Source organism: Salmo salar, chromosome 07 (assembly GCF_965601325.2).
Source record: "Salmo salar chromosome 07, fSalSal1, whole genome shotgun sequence".
Lineage (NCBI taxonomy): Eukaryota > Metazoa > Chordata > Actinopteri > Salmoniformes > Salmonidae > Salmo > Salmo salar.
This window is the reverse complement of record NC_138297.1, coordinates 26,536,148-26,555,192: the sequence shown is the minus strand read 5'-3', so window position 1 is coordinate 26,555,192 and position 19,045 is coordinate 26,536,148. Positions and strand designations below refer to the sequence as shown.

Here is a 19,045-nt window from a genome sequence, read left to right as displayed (position 1 = left end):
AGGATGGATAAAGAGGGTGAGAAAATAAACAACAACAATAAATCACTGTAAAATCCTAAATCAATTTTATTCTGTTTCAATTCCAGTCAGTTTAACTTGACATGATGGCACTCCATATTATTGCCATTCAACTCCTCAACTGACAGGAAATTAGATGGAATTAACTCCAACTCTTCTAAGAACAATACCCAGTGGGTAAATACTGGTTGAATCAACGCTGTTTCCACGTAATTTCAACAAAAAAATCTGTGATGACGTTGAATCAACATGGAAAACTGATTTGATTTGAAAAAAGTTTCAACTTACGGCCATTTTGTATTTTTTTCACCCAACTTTTAACCTAAATCCAATGACATGGTGAAATGTTCTGTTGATTTCAGGTAGAATTCACTTTAGTTGAACTTTACTTTAAAACTCAACCAAACGTTGAACTGAACTCTGTGCCCAGTTGGTACACTTACAAGAGGGACATGAACTAAAGCAACAAACCGAGGAAGAGACTTTGGCTTCATCCCAAATGGTACCCAATTCCCTACATAGTGCACTACATTTAACCAGGGTAGTGCACTGTGTAGGGAGTAGGGTGCCATTAAGAACGCAGACTTCTACATCACACATCGTCATATGTGGCCCTGCTACGTGTTATCACTGAGGGAGTGACAGTGATGTCACATATAACCTCTGACCCCTCTAACACAGCACGTCAGAGCCCCCTCTGTTTTTAATGAATTGTACTGTAGTCTAACACATCGACTTCGTAGCCAATTATATGTCCATCTTTATTATCGACATCACCTCATAGTCATATAAGCCTATTACAGCTGTCGCTATCTCTGTTCCATCCCTTACATCAACATTAACTCTCTAGGATATACGAAGTACATGTCCTGAGTACTGCAAGCTGTACCTCTAACAAACTGTCCATACAACTACTAGTGCAATGCTAACCCTTTGTACTGACCACCAGTTCCACACAGCTAGTTGTGGCTAACACCTGATTCCCTCTAACCTTTACTAAGCCAGGTAGGTCATTGAGAACAGAGCTGGACTACCTTTTGTGTGGAAGTTCACAGCTGGACATGACCCATCTAGTGAAGTATCCATGTCTATTAAACTTACACACAGCCTTCTGATCAGATCTGCCAGGGTTTTCCCTTTATTGGAAGGGAAATATTTTACTGTTTGTGCAATAGGTATTATGAGAGAGGCTGGAACCAGGTCAGCTCTCTACTCTTCTCTTCTGTCTTCTCTACCCATCTCTTCTCTCTTCTCTCTTCTCTTCTCTTTTCTTCTCTCTACTATTCTCTGTAATCTTCTTTTCTCTCTACCCCTTCTGTTCTCTTCTCTCTTCTCTTCTCTTCTCTTCTCTTCTCTTCTCTTCTCTTCTCTTTTCTTCTCTACTATTCTCTCTAATCTTCTTTTCTCTCTACCCCTTCTGTTCTCTTCTCTCTTCTCTTCTCTTCTCTTTTCTTCTCTCTACTCTTCTCTTCTCTTTTCTTCTCTCTAGTCTTCTCTTCTCTTTTCTTCTCTCTAATCTTCTTTTCTCTCTACTCCTCTCTCTCTCTACGCTTCTCTTCTTTATACTTTTCTCTCTACGCTTCTCTTCTCTATGCTTTTCTTCTTGTCTCTTCTCTCTACTCTTCTCTTCACTCTTCTCCTCTCTTCTCTCTACCCTTCTCTTCTTTTCTTTCTACTCTTCACTTCTCTCTACCCTTCTCTTACAGTATCTTCTTTCTACTCTTATCTCCTCTCTTCTCTTCTCTACTCTTCTCTTCCCTTCTCTCTACTCTTCACTCTTCCCTCCCTCCCTCCCTCCCTCCCTCCCTCCCTCCCTCCCTCCCTCCCTCCCTCCCTCCCTCCCTCCCTCCCTCCCTCCCTCCCTCCCTCCCTCCCTCCCTCCCTCCCTCCCTCCCTCCCTATTAAAAAGAGAGGGATGAGAAGGGCAGATGTGCCATTGAGAAGAGAACCAGAGCAGACCCACCTTGGCTTCAGCCATCCTATGGATCTCAATGACATCCCCCATCCCTCTCTCCACTCCTTTTATCTTTATGACATATCTTCCACTTTTTAATGACACAGCCTTAATCAGCCTGCTTTCTTTTGGAGACCATGAGGGATGTGTGTGTGTGTGTGTGTGTGTGTGTGTGTGTGTGTGTGTGTGTGTGTGTGTGTGTGTGTGTGTGTGTGTGTGTGTGTGTGTGTGTGTGTGTGTGTGTGTGTGTGTGTGTGTGTGTGTGAGAGCATGTGTGCGGGTGCGGGTGCGTGTGTGTGCATGCGTGTGTGTCCATGCGTGCATGTGTGTGGATGAGTGTATGGATATAAAGCCCGAAACTCATTCTACAGCCACCTCTTTCACCTGCAAAGCATCTGGAGAAGCTGTATGCAATTACAGCGTTGTTCCCCCAACCCTCAAACACAGGGATTGGTTCTCCTCTGTATTAGGGACTACTAAAGCAGTCAGCAAAAGGTTCACATGGAAAGAAATGCACGGAAGGTGCAGAAGGGGTGCATGGAAAACTGTCTCATGTGCAGACACACACACACACGCACACACACACACACACACACACACACACACACACACACACACACACACACACACACACACACACACACACACACACACACACACACACACACACACACACACAGTATCCTACATTTTGTTACCTGTGCAGGTGGCTTTATGGACATTAGCGCTCCAGTCCCCGGAGGAGAGACAGCGTGCCTCCAGGTCTCCCTGGAGACGGTAACCGTGGCGACAGGCAAGGCGGCACAAGGTGCCAGGCTTCACTTTCCTCTGTCCACAGGCAGGGGGCGACAGCAGGACATTCCTCAAAGTCACCATGGGGGGACAACGCACCTCTGAGGCGAGAGAGAGATAGATATACAGTACAGTACGAGTCAAAAGTTTGGACACACCAACTCATACAATGTTTTTCTTTATTTTTACTATTTTCTACATTATAGAATAATACGGAAGACATCAAAACTATGAAATAACATATATGGAATCATGTAGTGACTGAAAAAGTGTTACAAATCAAAATATACTTCATATTTGATATACCAGATTTCCACTGGACAGATTATAGGATAGATTTCCGCTGGTCTAATGTCCATTGCTTGTGTTTCTTGGCCCAAGCAAGTGTCTTCTTCTTATTGGCGTCCTTTAGTAGTTGTTTCTTTGCATAAATTATTTCATTAAGGCCTGATTCATGCAGTCTCCTCTGAACAGTTGATGTTGAGATGTGTCTGTTACTTGAACTCTATGAAGCATTTATTTGGGCTGCAATTTCTGGTAACTCTAATGAACTTATCCTCTGTAGCAGAGGTAACTCTGGGTCTTCCTTTCCTGTGGCGGTCCTCATGAGAACCAGCTTTTGCGACTGCACTTGAAGAAACTTTCTTGAAAGTTCTTGAAATTTTCCATATTGACTGAACTTCATGTCTTAAAGTAATGATGGACTGTCTCTTTCTATTCTGGTTAGAGCCAGTTTGCGCTGTTCTGTGAAGGGAGTAGTACACAGCGTTATACGAGATCTTCAGTTTCTTGGCAATTTCTCGCATGGAATAGCCTTAATTTCTCAGAACAAGAATAGACTGAAGAGTTTCAGAAGAAAGTTCTTTGTTTCTAGCCATTTTGAGCCTGTAATCAAACCCATAAATGCTGATGCTCCAGATACTCAACTAGTCTAAAGAAGGCCAGTTTTATGGCTTCTTTAATCAGTACAACAGTTTTCAGCTGTACTAACATAATTGCAAAAGGGTTTTCTAATGATCAATTAGCCTTTTAAAATGATAAACTTGGATTACCTAACACAACGTGCCATTGGAACACAGGAGTGATGGTTGCTGATAATGTGCCTCTGTACGCCTATGTAGATATTCCACAAAAAATCTGCCGTTTCCAGCTACAATAGTCATTTACAACATTAACAATGTCTACACTGTATTTCTGATCAATTTTATGTTATTTTAATGGACAATAAGTGTGCTTTTCTTTCAAAAACAAGGACATTTTTAAGTGACCACAAACTTTTGAACGGTTGTGTGTATATATATATATATATATATATATATATATATATATATATATATATATATAGAGAGAGAGAGAGAGAGAGAGAGAGAGAGAGAGAGAGAGAGAGAGAGAGAGAGAGAGAGAGAGAGAGAGAGAGAGAGAGAGAGAGAGAGAGAGAGAGAGAGAGAGAGAGAGAGAGAGAGAGAGAGAGAGATAGAGATAGATAGATAGATAGATAGATAGATAGATAGATAGATAGATAGATAGATAGATAGATAGATAGATGAGATATACTATGAGTGAAGCAAGTCATTTTTCATGGTCAGGTCACGTAGTCAGGGAAAATTCCATGCCCTAACTGAGAAGACATTTTTTGACAGTCACAACAAACCGATTGCATTGACTTCAACTACATGAAGCAGAGAAACACAAAGACTTACAGTAATGGAACTGGGGAAGGAAAAGAAGAGAATAATCTTGGATCACATCAACCTGTTTCCTGTGTTTTTACCCTACAGAGATTGAATCTCTGGCCTTTAAACAAGGCTCGCTCAGTCGTCATGCAATAAACCAATCTTTTGGAGCAGTAAATCAGTTTCAGTACAAAAGAAACAAGAATGTCCTCGGAAATTAATCTAAGACCGCAGAGCTATTACAGACAAGGGGTTTAATGCGTTCTTGGACATAATGCTTGTGAGTGGCTTTCACCCAGAACTGTCCCCAGATCATTCTCTAGTCTTTCGGCTTTTAGATGGAGTCAGATTTGGAGGAGAGGAGGAAGAGAGGAAAGGAGAGGAGGAAGAGACCAGAGGAGGAAGAGAGGAGAGAAGAGCAATAGGAGAAACACTCTCCTCTCAAAATAACAGTGGCGATTTCATCAGATTAAAAGAAAATATATCCAGCCCCTTTTAGCAAAGCAGCCAAAGTGATCACATTACACTACTACACAAACAAACTGTAACTCAATCAGAACTTCATCCGGGGGAGATTGGAGTCGATAAACAGAAACGAAATGAGTGCCTTTGGTTAGATGTCTGTAGCTTTTAAATAGCTAGAGGGAGAGAGAGAGCGATACAGAGAGACGGTGAATCATTGGAGGCCAAAGCCGAGTGGCCGGAGGTTTGTGGGTAAAACACTACCGTTCTGCGTATTTGTTGTGTGTTTGTGTGCCTGACCTGTGGTGGTGCCTATGTGTGGTGCCTGTGTGTGTGTGTGTGTGTGTGTGTGTGTGTGTGTGTGTGTGTGTGTGTGTGTGTGTGTGTGTGTGTGTGTGTGTGTGTGTGTGTGTGTGTGTGTGTGTGTGTGTGTGTGTGTGCGCATGTGTGTGTGTGTGTGTGTGTGTGTGTGTGCCTGTGTCAGACATCTTTTGTTATGAGCAGGCAGATATATCTTTCTCTAGAGTGATGTAGCGTGGCTGCAAGAAAATCCACACCATATGTTTAACCACTGTGTTCTGTTTCAAGTGTGTGTGTTCGTACAGTATTGTACACCAACACCCCAGTACTTGCATCTTGCTCTGACCTTTCACCTAATAATTCATTGTCAGAGGAACAATGGAGGAATCACAACACAGACACCCTGAACTCTGTCAGACTGGGGAGTCTGGAGTCAAGGCTGTTCACTGACACTATAAAGTTGGAGTATGAGATGAAGACGCCAAGGGTGTGACGAGGGAGAGCGGGGTAGAGTGAGGTTTCAGCGGGGTAGTAGGTTCCTGCAGGCTTACCCACACACCGTGGTTGGATCCCGCTCCACTTCGAGTCGGCCTGGCAACTGAGCCTGGCGTCTCCCTCCAGCTTGTAGCCCTTGGCACAGCGCACCTCGCACGCTGCCCTGTAGGAGGCGACACCCTTAGTGCAGTTCATGTGTCCGTGCTGGGGCGGGGTGAGGGCGGGACAGGAGCGCACTGCAGTACACGGAGAAAAGGAATAGGACACAAGACTTAGAGACCGGCCAGTCTAACGGAAATGAAAATATCTGGTTAAACTAAAAGAAGGAGGAGAGGAGAGCGCGCGAGAAAGAGAGCGAGCGAGAGATCAAGAGAGAGAGAGAGAGAGAGAGAAAGACAGAGACAGACTGGTAGGAAAAAAGAGGCAGATACAAAGAGGTATGAAGAAGGCTCCATTCCTAAAGAATACTGCATGTGTCTAAAACATTAGCTGAATATTTCATGGGACCTATCATTTTCTCTGCTGCAATGATCATGAACGGCTGGTCCTAGTTAGCCTGATGTCTAACAACAGTGTGTTCAGTGTGGCGGTTTTCATCATCACTGATAGACAGTCTTTCAGGAGACCCTCTCTCTAATAGTTGAACTGGCTGGGAGTCCCACAGCGGAACAAGACAGACTGACAGACAGGCAGAGAGACACACACAGACATTCATGCGGGCATACGCAGGCAAGCAGGCAGGCATCCATGCACACATTCTCTCTCTCTCTCTCTCTCTCTCTCTCTCTCTCTCTCTCTCTCTCTCTCTCTCTCTCTCTCTCTCTCTCTCTCTTCTCTCTCTCTCCCTCTCTCCCTCTCTCCCTCTCTCCCTCTCTGCAGCTGCTGGCACACAGTAGTGATCTCAGTAAACGTTTACCCATGATTCAATCCGAACACACATGATCTTAATCTACAGTCAAAATGTTGACACACCAGCCAGATACTCTTCACACTGGCTCCACACACCATGTTCCAACTTAACAAGCTTCTTACCAACTGTAATGTCTGTGGATTCGTGTGTGTGCGTGTCTTCCTGATAGGCCGATGTGTCCCATAAATGTTTGTGAATGCGTTGGAACGTCAGATGGAGATTCAGAACCTCTTTGAAGAAGTTCCCATTGTTGAATAATGAATTCTAAAACACACATGTGTTGCATAAAACTCTGCTGGGAGCAGTCTCTCTCTCTGTGTGTGTGTGTGTGTGTGTGTGTGTGTGTGTGTGTGTGTGTGTGTGTGTGGTGTGTGTGTGTGTGTGTGTGTGTGTGTGTGTGTGTGTGTGTGTGTGTGTGTGTGTGTGTGTGTGTGTGTGTGTGTGTGTGTAGGGGTAATAATCAGGAACAGTGGTCGATGAATACGTTTAGTGTTCCCTCATGGCACTTATCATAAGAGTAGGGGTGTTAACCCCGGTGTCCTGGCTAAACTCCCAATCTGGTCCTCATACCATCATGGCCACCTAATACCCAGTTTCCAATTGGCTCATTCACCCCCCTCCTCTCCCCTGTAACTATTCCCAAGGTCATTGATGGAAATGAGAATGTGTTCTCAGTCAACTTACCTGGTAAAATAAGGGTTAAATAAAAGAAATACACAATGAAAATATGGCAGCTACAATGAAAATACCAACACTGAAATATGAGAATCATTCAGAATTAGATGTGAGAATTGGTAAAGAACGAATGAGGAGAATGGAAGTAACATGATGAAAGAAAGAAAGGAAGAGAGAGCAAAAAAAGAGAAGACAGATATCAAGACAGAAAGGAGAGGCAGAGGCATGAAGCAGACACATGTCGGTACAGCAGACACATATTGGTATAGCAGACACATATCGGTACAGCAGACACATATCGGTATAGCAGACACATATCGGTATAGCAGACACATATCGGTATAGCAGACACATTACGGTATAGCAGACACATGTCGGTACAGCAGACACATATCGGTATAGCAGACACATACCGGTACAGCAGACACATATCGGTATAGCAGACACATATCGGTATAGCAGACACATATCGGTACAGCAGACACATATCAGTATAGCAGACACATATTGGTATAGCAGACACATATCGGTACAGCAGACACATATCGGTACAGCAGACACATATCGGTATAGCAGACACATATCGGTATAGCAGACACATATCGGTACAGCAGACACATATTGGTACAGCAGACACATATCGGTACAGCAGAAACATATCGGTATAGCAGACACATATCGGTATAGCAGACACATATCGGTATAGCAGACACATATCGGTACAGCAGACACATATCGGTATAGCAGACACATATCAGTATAGCAGACACATATTGGTATAGCAGACACATATCGGTACAGCAGACACATATCGGTACAGCAGACACATATCAGTATAGCAGACACATATTGGTATAGCAGACACATATCGGTACAGCAGACACATATCGGTATAGCAGACACATATCGGTATAGCAGACACACATCGGTATAGCAGACACATTACGGTATAGCAGACACATGTCGGTACAGCAGACACATATCGGTATAGCAGCCACATACCGGTATAGCAGACACATATCGGTATAGCAGACACATATCGGTATAGCAGACACATATCGGTATAGCAGACACAGACACATATCGGTACAGCAGACACATATCGGTACAGCAGACACATATCGGTACAGCAGACACATATCGGTACAGCAGACACATATCGGTATAGCAGACACATATCGGTACAGCAGACACATATCGGTATAGCAGACACATATCGGTATAGCAGACACATATCGGTATAGCAGACACATATCGGTATAGCAGACACATATCGGTACAGCAGACACATATCGGTACAGCAGACACATATCGGTACTGCAGACACATATCGGTACAGCAGACACATATCGGTATAGCAGACACATATCGGTATAGCAGACACATATCGGTATAGCAGACACATATCGGTAAAGCAGACACATATCGGTATAGCAGACACATATCGGTATAGCAGACACATATCGGTACAGCAGACACATATCGGTATAGCAGACACATATCGGTATAGCAGACACATATCGGTATAGCAGACACATATCGGTACAGCAGACACATATCGGTATAGCAGACACATATCGGTACAGCAGACACATATCGGTATAGCAGACACATATCGGTATAGCAGACACATATTGGACAGAAGGAAATATTGGTTGTGTACGTGTGTGCATGCATTAAGTTACTACGTGTGTTTGTGTGTGTGTGTGTGTGTGCATAATTCGTTACTGTGTATGCGTGTGTGTTCTACTTAGGGTTGCAACATTTCAGAAACTTTCACTAAATTGCCTGGTTTTCCAGAAATCCTGGTTGAAGGATACCGGATTTCCTGCTTATTCCTTCCTGATTCCGGGAATGCTCCTACTGGGATTTCGAGAAAACCAGGAAATGTATTGAAACTACCCTCTCACCTCTGCAGCTGGGCGGAGAGCCTGACCATGTCCCGTTTGGCTGGCACAGTCTGATGCCACTACCCTGTCGATCGTAGCCAGGCTGGCATCGCACCCCACAGGCCGCATTGAACTGGTTATTGCACACGTTGTGGATGAAGAAGCCATTCCCTGGAGGAAACAGCTCAGGGCAGTACACCACTGGGGATGGAGAGGACGGAGCGATGGAGGGGAAGAGAACAGGGTCAAAAGTGAAAAACATTAGATGAGATAAGATTCACTCACTGCACTGACAGATTTAGATCGACTCCGGTCAAAAGTAGTGCACTATGTAGATTGTAGGGGATAGGGTGCTATTTGGGAAGTGACCTCTCTCAGCTGTAGGAAGAGGGGAAAGACTGACACAGCACGCTGTTGACACATTCTTAGGGGTCGGTTGTAACTACTGTACGCACTTCAAGAAGCATACTAAGTGTGTTTGAGGGTGAACATGTGTGTTTATACAGTACATGTGTGCCGGTTTCCCAGATGCAGATTAAGCCTAATTCTGGACTAAAAAGCTATTAGAGCATTCTCCTTTGAACATGCTGTTTAGTCCAGAACTAGGCCCACTTTGTGTCTGAGAAATCTGTGTTTCTGACTAATTAAGTCTGTGTCCCAAATGGCACTCCATTCCCCTCCATAGGGCTCTGGTTAAAAGTATCACTATAAAGGGAATAGGGTGCCATTTGGGACGCAGCATAAGTGTGTGTGTAGCATGGCCAGTCTGGACAGCGTTACCTTCGCAGGTCTTCCCTTGGGACCTGTAACCCTGCTTGCAGACACAGTCGCTGGGTGCTGTGCTGCCGGGTTGGGAGGTGTGGTGCTGGTCAGGACACAGCAGGCAGGTACTCAGGCCTCCTGGAGTGCCCTCCGGTTTGTAGGTTCCAGGTGGGCACGCTGTAAAGAGGAGACAGAGACAAAACACTTGGTGATAGACTAAACACACCTAAAAAAGTAATTCGTTGCATGTAAAAGGACTGATCACACACACGTAAATACTGTATACGTACGCAAACACAAAAATCTATCCATGAGCATATGCCGAGATCTCTGAGCTGTGTTATAGTCCTGTTGACTTAGCAGTTCTGCTTTGTGTTAGAAGCATCTGAGGCTGATCAGCCAAGTCAGGAAGCTGTCTGGTTATCGAGCTAGTGAGCTTGTTTTCAAACATTCCTCCATCTACAGATGTAGGATCTTAATTTGATCACCCTGTTGCAGAATACATGTTTCACTGCATTTTATGTTTAAAAAGGCTTCTGAAGTTTGTAATTTCCACTTGGAAATTTCAGACTTGATTTTCCCTTACAAGAAATATATCAACCCCTACAAAAATGGCCATTAATTACAATCCATATAATAATTCACATTTCCTGTTGGTGCAGGATTATTTTCCTGCTGTAGCAAACTGGTTCAAATTAAGATCCTACATCTGTACTGTACACAATAAATCATCCTCACAGAAAAGGAGGGCCATCTCAATGCATCCCTTGTGTTACAGACCAGTTAACTCTTCATAAAGTAAGTACATTGATCAGACTAAGAGAAACAATCGTGATCTCTCACTGTAATGGAATGGGCTACTTTCTATACTCAATGAACACTAATCAAACCAATGGCACACTGCATGGATTTAACAATAACATTTTGCAATATACAGTGCCTTCGGAAAGTATTCAGACCCCTTGACTTTTTCCACATTTTGGTACAGTATGTTACATTTTGGTTGCCTTATTCAAAAATTGTTAAATTGTTAAATAGTTTATTTCCCTCATCAATGTGGCTGGCTTCCGGGTTAAGCGGGCATTGTGTCAAGAAGCACTGTGGCTTTGCTGGGTCATGTTTCGGAGGACGCATAGCTCCTGACCTTCGCCTCTCTCCGTATGGGAATTGCACCGATAGGAAAAGACTGTAACTACCAATTGGATACCAGGAAATTGGGGAGAAAAAGGGGGTATAAAAAATATATAAACTGAAATATCACATTTACATAAGCATTCAGAGCCTTTACTCAGTACTTTGTTGAAGCACCTTTGGCAGTGATTACAGCCTCGAGTCTTCTTTGGTAGGACACTGCAAGCTTGCCACACCTGTATTTGGGGAGTTTCTCCCATTGTTCTCTGCAGATCCTCTCAAGCTCTGTCAGGTTGGATGGGGAGCGTTGCTGCACAGCTATTTTCAGGTCTCTCCAGAGATGTTCGATCGGGTTTAAGTCTGGGCTCTGGCTGGGCTACTCAGGGACATTCAGAGACTTGTCCAGAAGCCAATCATGTTTTAAAAAATATATATATATTTCACCTTTATTTAACCAGGTAGGCCAGTTGCGAACAAGTTGTCATTTACAACTGCAACATGGCCAAGATAAAGCAAAGCAGTGTGACACAAACAACACAGAGTTACACATGGGACAAACAAACGTACACTCAATCGAAAAATGTATCTACAGTGTGTGCAAATGTAGTAAGATTAGGGAGGTAAGGCAATAAATAGGCCATAGTGGCAAAATAATTACAAATCATCAATTAAACACTGGAGTGATAGATGTGCAGAAGATTAATATGCAAGTAGAGATACTGGGGTGCAAAGGAGCAAAAAATAAATATTAATATGGGGATGAGGTAGTTGGGTGGGCTATTTACAGATGGGCTGTGTACAGGTGCAATGATCGGTAAGATGCTCTGACAGCTGATGCTTAAAGTTAGTGAGGGAGATATAAGACTCCAGCTTCAGTGATTTTTGCAATTCGTTCCAGTCATTGGTAGCAGCGAACTTGAAGGAAAGGCAGCCAAACGAGGAGTTGGCTTTGGGGATGACCAGTGAAATATACCTGCTGGAGTGCGTGATACGGGTGGGTGCTGCTATGGTGACCAGTGAGCTGAGATAAGGCGGGGCTTTACCTAGCAAATACTTATAGATGACCTGGAGCCAGTGGGTTGCTTAATGTGAGTCTGGAAGGAGAGTTTACAGTCTAACCAGACACCTAGGTATTTGTAGTTGTTCACATATTCTGTTATTCACATATTCTATTAGTGATGCTAGATGGGCGGGCGAGTGCGGGCAGTGATCGGTTGAAGAGTATGCATTTAGTTTTACTTGCCTTTAACTCTTGGCGTTCCCCTAGGATAGGGGGCGCTAAAGCGATTTTTGAAATAAATTCGTGCCCATTTTAAAAGGCCTCCTACTCAAACTCAGAAGCTAGGATATGCATATAATTAATACTTGTGGATAGAAAACACCCTAAAGTTTCTAAAACTGTTTGAATGGTGTCTGTGAGTATAACAGAACTCATATGGCAGTCAAAACCCCGAGACCGATCGTAACAGGATGTGGAATTCTGAATTGTGGACTCTACTTCACATCTTTGCCTATTAATCACACCGTGAGCTATGGTTCATTGAGCACTTCCTATTGCTTCCACTAGATGTCCCCAGTCTTTACAAAGTGGTTTGAGTCTCCTACTGTTAAAACTGAATGAATGAGACGCTGTTGAAATTGGTCACATGAGGAGGGCCATCACCATTATGACGCCGGCGGCCCTGTCTACCCTCCCCTTTCGAAACGTTTTGAAACACAATGCAATCGTCCCCCTCGAATCTTATTGGCTCTCTTGTTGAAACATGCCCTGAAGATTTATGTTATACAACGTTTGACATGTTTGAATGAACCTAAATGGAAAAAAAATGCTTTTTCTCGAAATAGCTGTCCCGTGGCCGACGGAAGTTTTGGAGCAGCCTTCAGACGCGTTAACAAGAACAAGCTCTTGGAACATAAAGGAGTAATTTTTTCGAACGAAAATACATTTGTTGTGGACCTGGAATTTCTGGAAGTGCTTTCTGATGAAGACAACCAAAGGTAAGGGATTATTGACAATAGTATACAAGACTAGATGTGATATGCGATTGTTCCAAGATGGCGCAGACCTGTATTTACTAGGTAATTTTCTGAGTATCGCATCCCCTTTTATCGCAAAGTGTGATTACCCAGTAAAGTTATTTTTAAATCTGGTATTACAGGTGCTTTCAAGAGATATTCATCTATAAATCTTAGAATGACAATATTACATTTTCGAATAGTAATTTAGTAAATTGTAGCACTGTTTCACCGGATACATTTGAGGGAAAATAGTTAGTCAACGTTACGCACCGATGTAAAATGCTGTTTTTATATATAAATATGAACTTTATCGAACAAAAGAATGCATGTATTGTGTAACATGATGTCCTAGGTGTGTCATCTGATGAAGATTGTCAAAGGTTAGTGCTGCATTTAGCTGTTTTTTGGTTATTTGTGATGCATGTGGTTGGTCGGAAAATGGCTATGTGGCTACTTTTACGATATACTCCTCTAACATAATCTAATGTTTTGCTTTTGCTGTAAAGCCTTTTTGAAATCAGACAATGTGGTTCGATTCAGGAGAGGTGTATCTATAAAACGATATAATTTGAAATTATTATATATATTTTTTAATTATAACATTTTGTTATGCTAATGGCGATATGACGGAGGCCGCACAGGGGTTAAGAGCAGTTGGAGGCCACGGAAGGAGTGTTGTATGGCATTGAAGCTTGTCTGGAGGTTTGTTAACACAGTGTCCAAAGAAGGGCCAGAAGTATACTGAATGGTGTTGTCTGCGTGGAGGTGGATCAGAGATTCACCAGCAGCAAGAGTGACATCATTGATGTACACAGAGAAAAGAGTCGGCCCGAGATTGAACCCTGTGGCACCCCCATAGAGACTGCCAGAGGTCTGGACAACAGGCCCTCCGATTTGACACACTGAACACTATCTGAAGTAGTTGGTGAACCAGGCGAGGCAGTCCTTTGAGAAACCAAGGCTGTTGAGTCTGCCAATAAGAATGCGGTGATTGACAGAGTCGAAACCTTGGCCAGGTCGATGAAGACGGTGTTGTCTTGGCTGTGTGCTTAGGGTCAAGGTCCTATTGGAAGGTGAACCTTCGCCCCAGTCTGAGGTCCTGAGTGCTCTAGAGCAGGTTTCCATCAAAGGTTTCTCTGTACTTTGCTCCGTTCATCTTTCCCTCGATCCTGACTAGTCTCTGCCGCTGAAAAACATCTCCACAGCATGATGCTGCCACCACCATCATTCACTGTAGGGATGGTGCCAGGTTTCCTCTTGGCATTCAGGCCAAAGAGTTCAATCTTGGTTTTTCAGACCAGAGAATCTTGTTTCTCATGATCTGAGAGTCTTTAGGTGCCTTTTGGCAAACTCCAAGCAGGCTGTCATTTGCCTTTTACTGAGGAGTGGCTTCCGTCTGGCCACTCTATCATAAAGGCCTGATTGGTGGAGTGCTGCAGAGATGGTTGTCCTTCTGGAGGGTCTCCCATCTTCACAGAGGAACTCTGGAGCTCTGTCAGAGTGACCATTGGGTTCTTGGTCACCTCCCTGACCAAGGCCCTTCTCCCCCGATTGCTCAGTTTGGCCGGGCAGCCAGCTCTAGGAAGAGTCTTGGCGGTTCCAAACTTCTTCCATTTAATAATGATGGAGGGCACTGTGTTCTTTGGGTGCTTTGATGCTGCAGAAATTTGTGCCTCGACACAATCCTGTCTTGGAGCTTTACGGACAATTCCTTTGACCTCATGGCTTGGTAAAACAAACAACGATTTAACCTTTATTTAACTAGGCAAGTCAGTCAAGAACAAATTCTTATTTATAATGACGGCCTACACCTGCCAAACCCGGACGACGCTGGGCCAATTGTGCGCCGCCCTATGGGACTCCCAATCAAGGCTGGTTGTGATACAGACTGGATTCGAACCAGGGTGTCTGTAGTGACGCCTTTAGCACTGAGATGCAGTGTCTTAGATCATTGTGCCATGCACTGTCATGCACTGTCAATTGTCAACTGTGGGACATTATAGACAGGTGTGTACTTTTCCCAATTCCAATCAATTGAATTTACCACAGGTGGACTCCAATCAAGTTGTAGAAACATCTCATGGATGATCAATGGAAACAGGATGGACCTGAGCTCAATTTTGAGTCTTATAGCAAAGGGTCTGAATACTTATGTAAATAAGGTTATGTGTTTTATTTGTAATACATTTTCAAAACTGTCTAAAAATGTTTTTTCTATTTGTCATTGTGGGGTATTGTGTGTAGATTGCTGAGGATTATGTTTAACGTAACAAAATGTGGAAAAAGTCAAGGGATCTGAATACTTTCCGAAGGCACTGTATACAGTACACAGTTATCAAGAGTGCTAGACCGTGTAGGTAGACTGCCTAAGTCTAGGTATGGGCAAAGGACAGAAAACACTGAGGTAGCTTGTGACCAGAAAATACAGTACAGTGAGTGTTATAAAGAATCCATGGTGTTGATCTGAGAATGTGGTGTTAAAAAGTAAATAACTCCCCAACACTCAGCTGGAGGTGTGCCTTTCCAGGGTTCTTTTAGTGCCAAGATACCAGCAGCTGCAGTCTCTCTCTCTCTGTTTGTTTCTCTCCTCCACTCTTTCTTTCCCTCCCCCTCTCTCATTCTCTCTCTTTGTCTCCCATCTTTCTCTCCCTCCCCCTCTTTCTCCCTCCCAATCTCTCTCTCTCTCTCTCTCTCTCTCTCTCTCTCTCTCTCTCTCTCTCTCTCTCCTCTCTCTCTCTCTCTCTCTCTCATGCCCTGGTGTTAGGCCCTGGGCATCGCCCGGGAATGGATCCTCCATGCCAACACACACTCATTCCCCACCTAAACACACCAGGGTCAGCCAAGTGCCATTAACCAGCCGCCCGATCAGCAGCCGGGCACAGCCTGGAACAGCCCCCTCGCTCTCACCCACATCAAATGTGTGGACTATGTGGTTCTAACTAACTGCTCTGCTGCTATTGGATCTGTGTGTGTGTGTGTGTGTGTGTGTGCGTGCGCGTGCGTGTGCGTGTGTGTGTGTGTGTGTGCGTGCGTGCGTGCGTGCGTGCGTGCGTGCGTGCGTGCGTGCGTGTGTGTGTGTGTGTGTGTGTGTGTGTGTATGTGTGTCCATACATACTCCATGATATCCACCTTCTTTGAAGTCAGAGGTCAGACAGGCCTTACATAAGCAAGCAGCAGAATGTCTGAATGTCTTCTCATCATTCACTTTGAGGCTCCTGGAACCCCTTTTACAGCCTTCATTTAAAGTTTACAGGAAGCCCAGTTATTTATATGTGAATAATATTTCACTTGTAGTGAAACAGTGGAAATACTGTTTTAAAGTTACATTTTAATTCCTGGACTGGAAACTTGGTCTGGACCGGCTGGTCGGCTGGCTCAGGTGAACACTGGGGTTAGTAACAGACTTGGGCTCGTATTCATACAGCATCTCAACGCAGGAGAGCTAATCTAGGATCAATTCAATTATGAAGAACAGACCTGATCTTAGATCAGCACTCCAACTCTGAGATGCATTGTGGATTTGGGCCCTGGAATCTTCTCTACATGGGGAGAGTTCAGAGGAACCAGACTTGCCTCTCACTGAGACACACACTGTGTACTGGGAGCGAGGGAGAGGGAGGGAAAGAGAAGGAGGAATGGATAGCGGGAGAAGAAGAATGAGAGAAAGGTAGACTAATAACTCTGAGAACGCCGAAATGAACGACGGTGTTGGAAAGAGAATGTTGTGAACTTCCTAAATGTGTCCCAGCAAAGCGTACCAGTGACACATGATCCTACGTGTGTATCGGATGAACTGAATGGGCCTCCGTCCTTTCATGAGTTATGTTCAGAAATACCATGAACTGACCTTAGCCAAGAAGACCAACTGATAGTGGATTTGAGACTGGAATAGACTGACGAAAACCCTAAAAGTATATCAATAGCAAGAACCATGCAAAACATCTGCTTCAGGCCCCAATGACCCGCAAAGAGAGTGCTTTACATCTCCTAGTGACAAATCCACTGTCTGACTCTGTCTATACCCTCCATGTGGGCAGGAAGTGGGCCATCACGGGTCCAGTCCAGATGATCTGTACATCGGAGAGAGTGCGCCCAGGCCCAGGCTAAAATACCCTCACGGAGTGGAGCAGAGTGGACCAACACCAGTGACTAATTGAAGTGGAAAAAACGATGTGGAGCAAGGAGAAGGAGAGCCGCTGCTCCACTAGCCAGCTGCGTGTCACATAACTCCTGGGTAATGAGCTTCAAACCCTCTTCCTCCCGGAAACCCCAGAATGGAGGAGGAGGAAGACAATTACAGAGTGAGTCCCTCTCTTTCTCAGGGTCTGTGACCTCGCTCTCTCTGCTGCCTGAAATAAAACACACTTACTAAATCAGTTTGGTCAGGCTGAGTGAGAGAGAGCGTTGTGTGTGTTTAACCCGGATGGAGATGAGGATTCAGATGATAGTGTTAGTTGAAAGCTCCGAGCTTTGCTTTCATACTTTAGGCTATGATTTAAATGTTTGATACCGAATGATACCCCCACAGAAAGAGGAAAGGGCATAGGTTTTGGGTCAATATTAATGAAAATGTGTGCGAGACGTCAATCCTCAAGTGCACGGGGACATGGTGGTAGGATGCAGCTTTGGCCAAAGATGTCGGGAGGACTTACAGTAATTGTCCACACTGTTAGCACAGTTACATACAGTACCAGGCAGCTTCGTCTCCCTCATTTCTTCCTCATAAAATGGCGAAGTGAGTCATTTCGACTGGCTCGTGAACCAACCACAGGAGCCAAAGAGGTGTCTAAAGAGGCCAAAGAAGTCACTATCACACGAGAATCTTCTTTATCTCTGGAGAACGACGGGAGCCTGTCTTCGATTAGTGGGATCGAAACAGACAAACGGAAACCCTGAAAGTGAATCCAGCACATCTGCACATCTCTGTTCCCACCCGACAGACAGAATCATTTCTATCTCTGACTGACAGATTCGCTGTAACAAATCAACCCCACCCCCCCAGCGAAAAGCCCACTACTACTTTCCCATAGACTGTTAGTGTGTCTCTTCCTTAGTTCATCTTTCTCTTCCCATGTGGGGAACATACTGCATAAATCACTGTTATTTTGTTTGTTCTCTGAAAATTGCCACAGCTATCCTTTTATGTCACGGTTGTCGTAGGGTAAAGTGGACCAAGACGCAGCGCGGAAATGTGCACTCATCTTCTTTTATTAATCAGACAAAGAAGGTGAACCAAAACAAACACAACAACTAATAACAGGCCGGTAATGCACCAAAGCTATACCCAGCACAATCTCCCACAAATACTAAAAACAAACACATACCTATTTATAGAACCCTCAATCAGAGGCAACGAGAAAACACCTGCCTCCAATTGAGGGTTCAACCCCCAATTAACTAAACATAGAAATACAAATAACTAGACTGAACATAGAAATATATAAACATAGAACAGTGCCCAAAACCCGGAATACTAAATCAAACACCCTACAACTAACACAACCAGCCCGAACCACATAAAACAAAAAACCCCTGACACGTCCTGACACGTCCTGACCAAACTACAACAACAAATAACCCCTATTACTGGTCAGGACGTGACATTTTAAGTCTAGATAAAATGGGAAACCTATCTTAAGCCTAATATCTACTGTACTGTACTGATGTGCAGACGCAAACTCTGTGGTCCTCCTTTGTAAATGGGTGTACGCTGTAGCCTAAAGCCTACTGTATGCCTGTTCTCTTCTAAAGACTAACAATTGAGACAGAACAAGTCAAACACACATCTGAACGGTCTCTTTAACTCTGGACCGCAGCCACACCACTTGTGGCCAGACAAGGCCTCTTGTTGTGATTCTGTCGGATTGGTTTTAAATCCTTTTGTTTTTTAACAGAGAAAACAACGCTCACATGCAAGGACACTTTCTATTCTCAACAATAACATGACTTCACATGCATGTTTAAG

General features: G+C 44.0%; 1 protein-coding gene across 2 annotated transcripts in view; it reads right to left on the bottom strand.

Annotated features, from left to right (window-relative positions):
- svep1 (sushi, von Willebrand factor type A, EGF and pentraxin domain containing 1) overlaps window positions 1-19,045 on the bottom strand; it is a 132,391-nt gene that overhangs the window by 52,328 nt on the left and 61,018 nt on the right. For both annotated transcript variants that reach the window (XM_014207038.3, XM_014207037.3), the window contains exons 4-7: window positions 9,949-10,107; window positions 9,190-9,369; window positions 5,751-5,930; window positions 2,671-2,865 (exon numbers count right to left, since the gene is read on the bottom strand). In XM_014207038.3, the coding sequence (XP_014062513.3) occupies window positions 2,671-2,865; window positions 5,751-5,930; window positions 9,190-9,369; window positions 9,949-10,107 (714 nt within the window). The remainder of the gene's footprint in view (window positions 1-2,670; window positions 2,866-5,750; window positions 5,931-9,189; window positions 9,370-9,948; window positions 10,108-19,045) is intronic.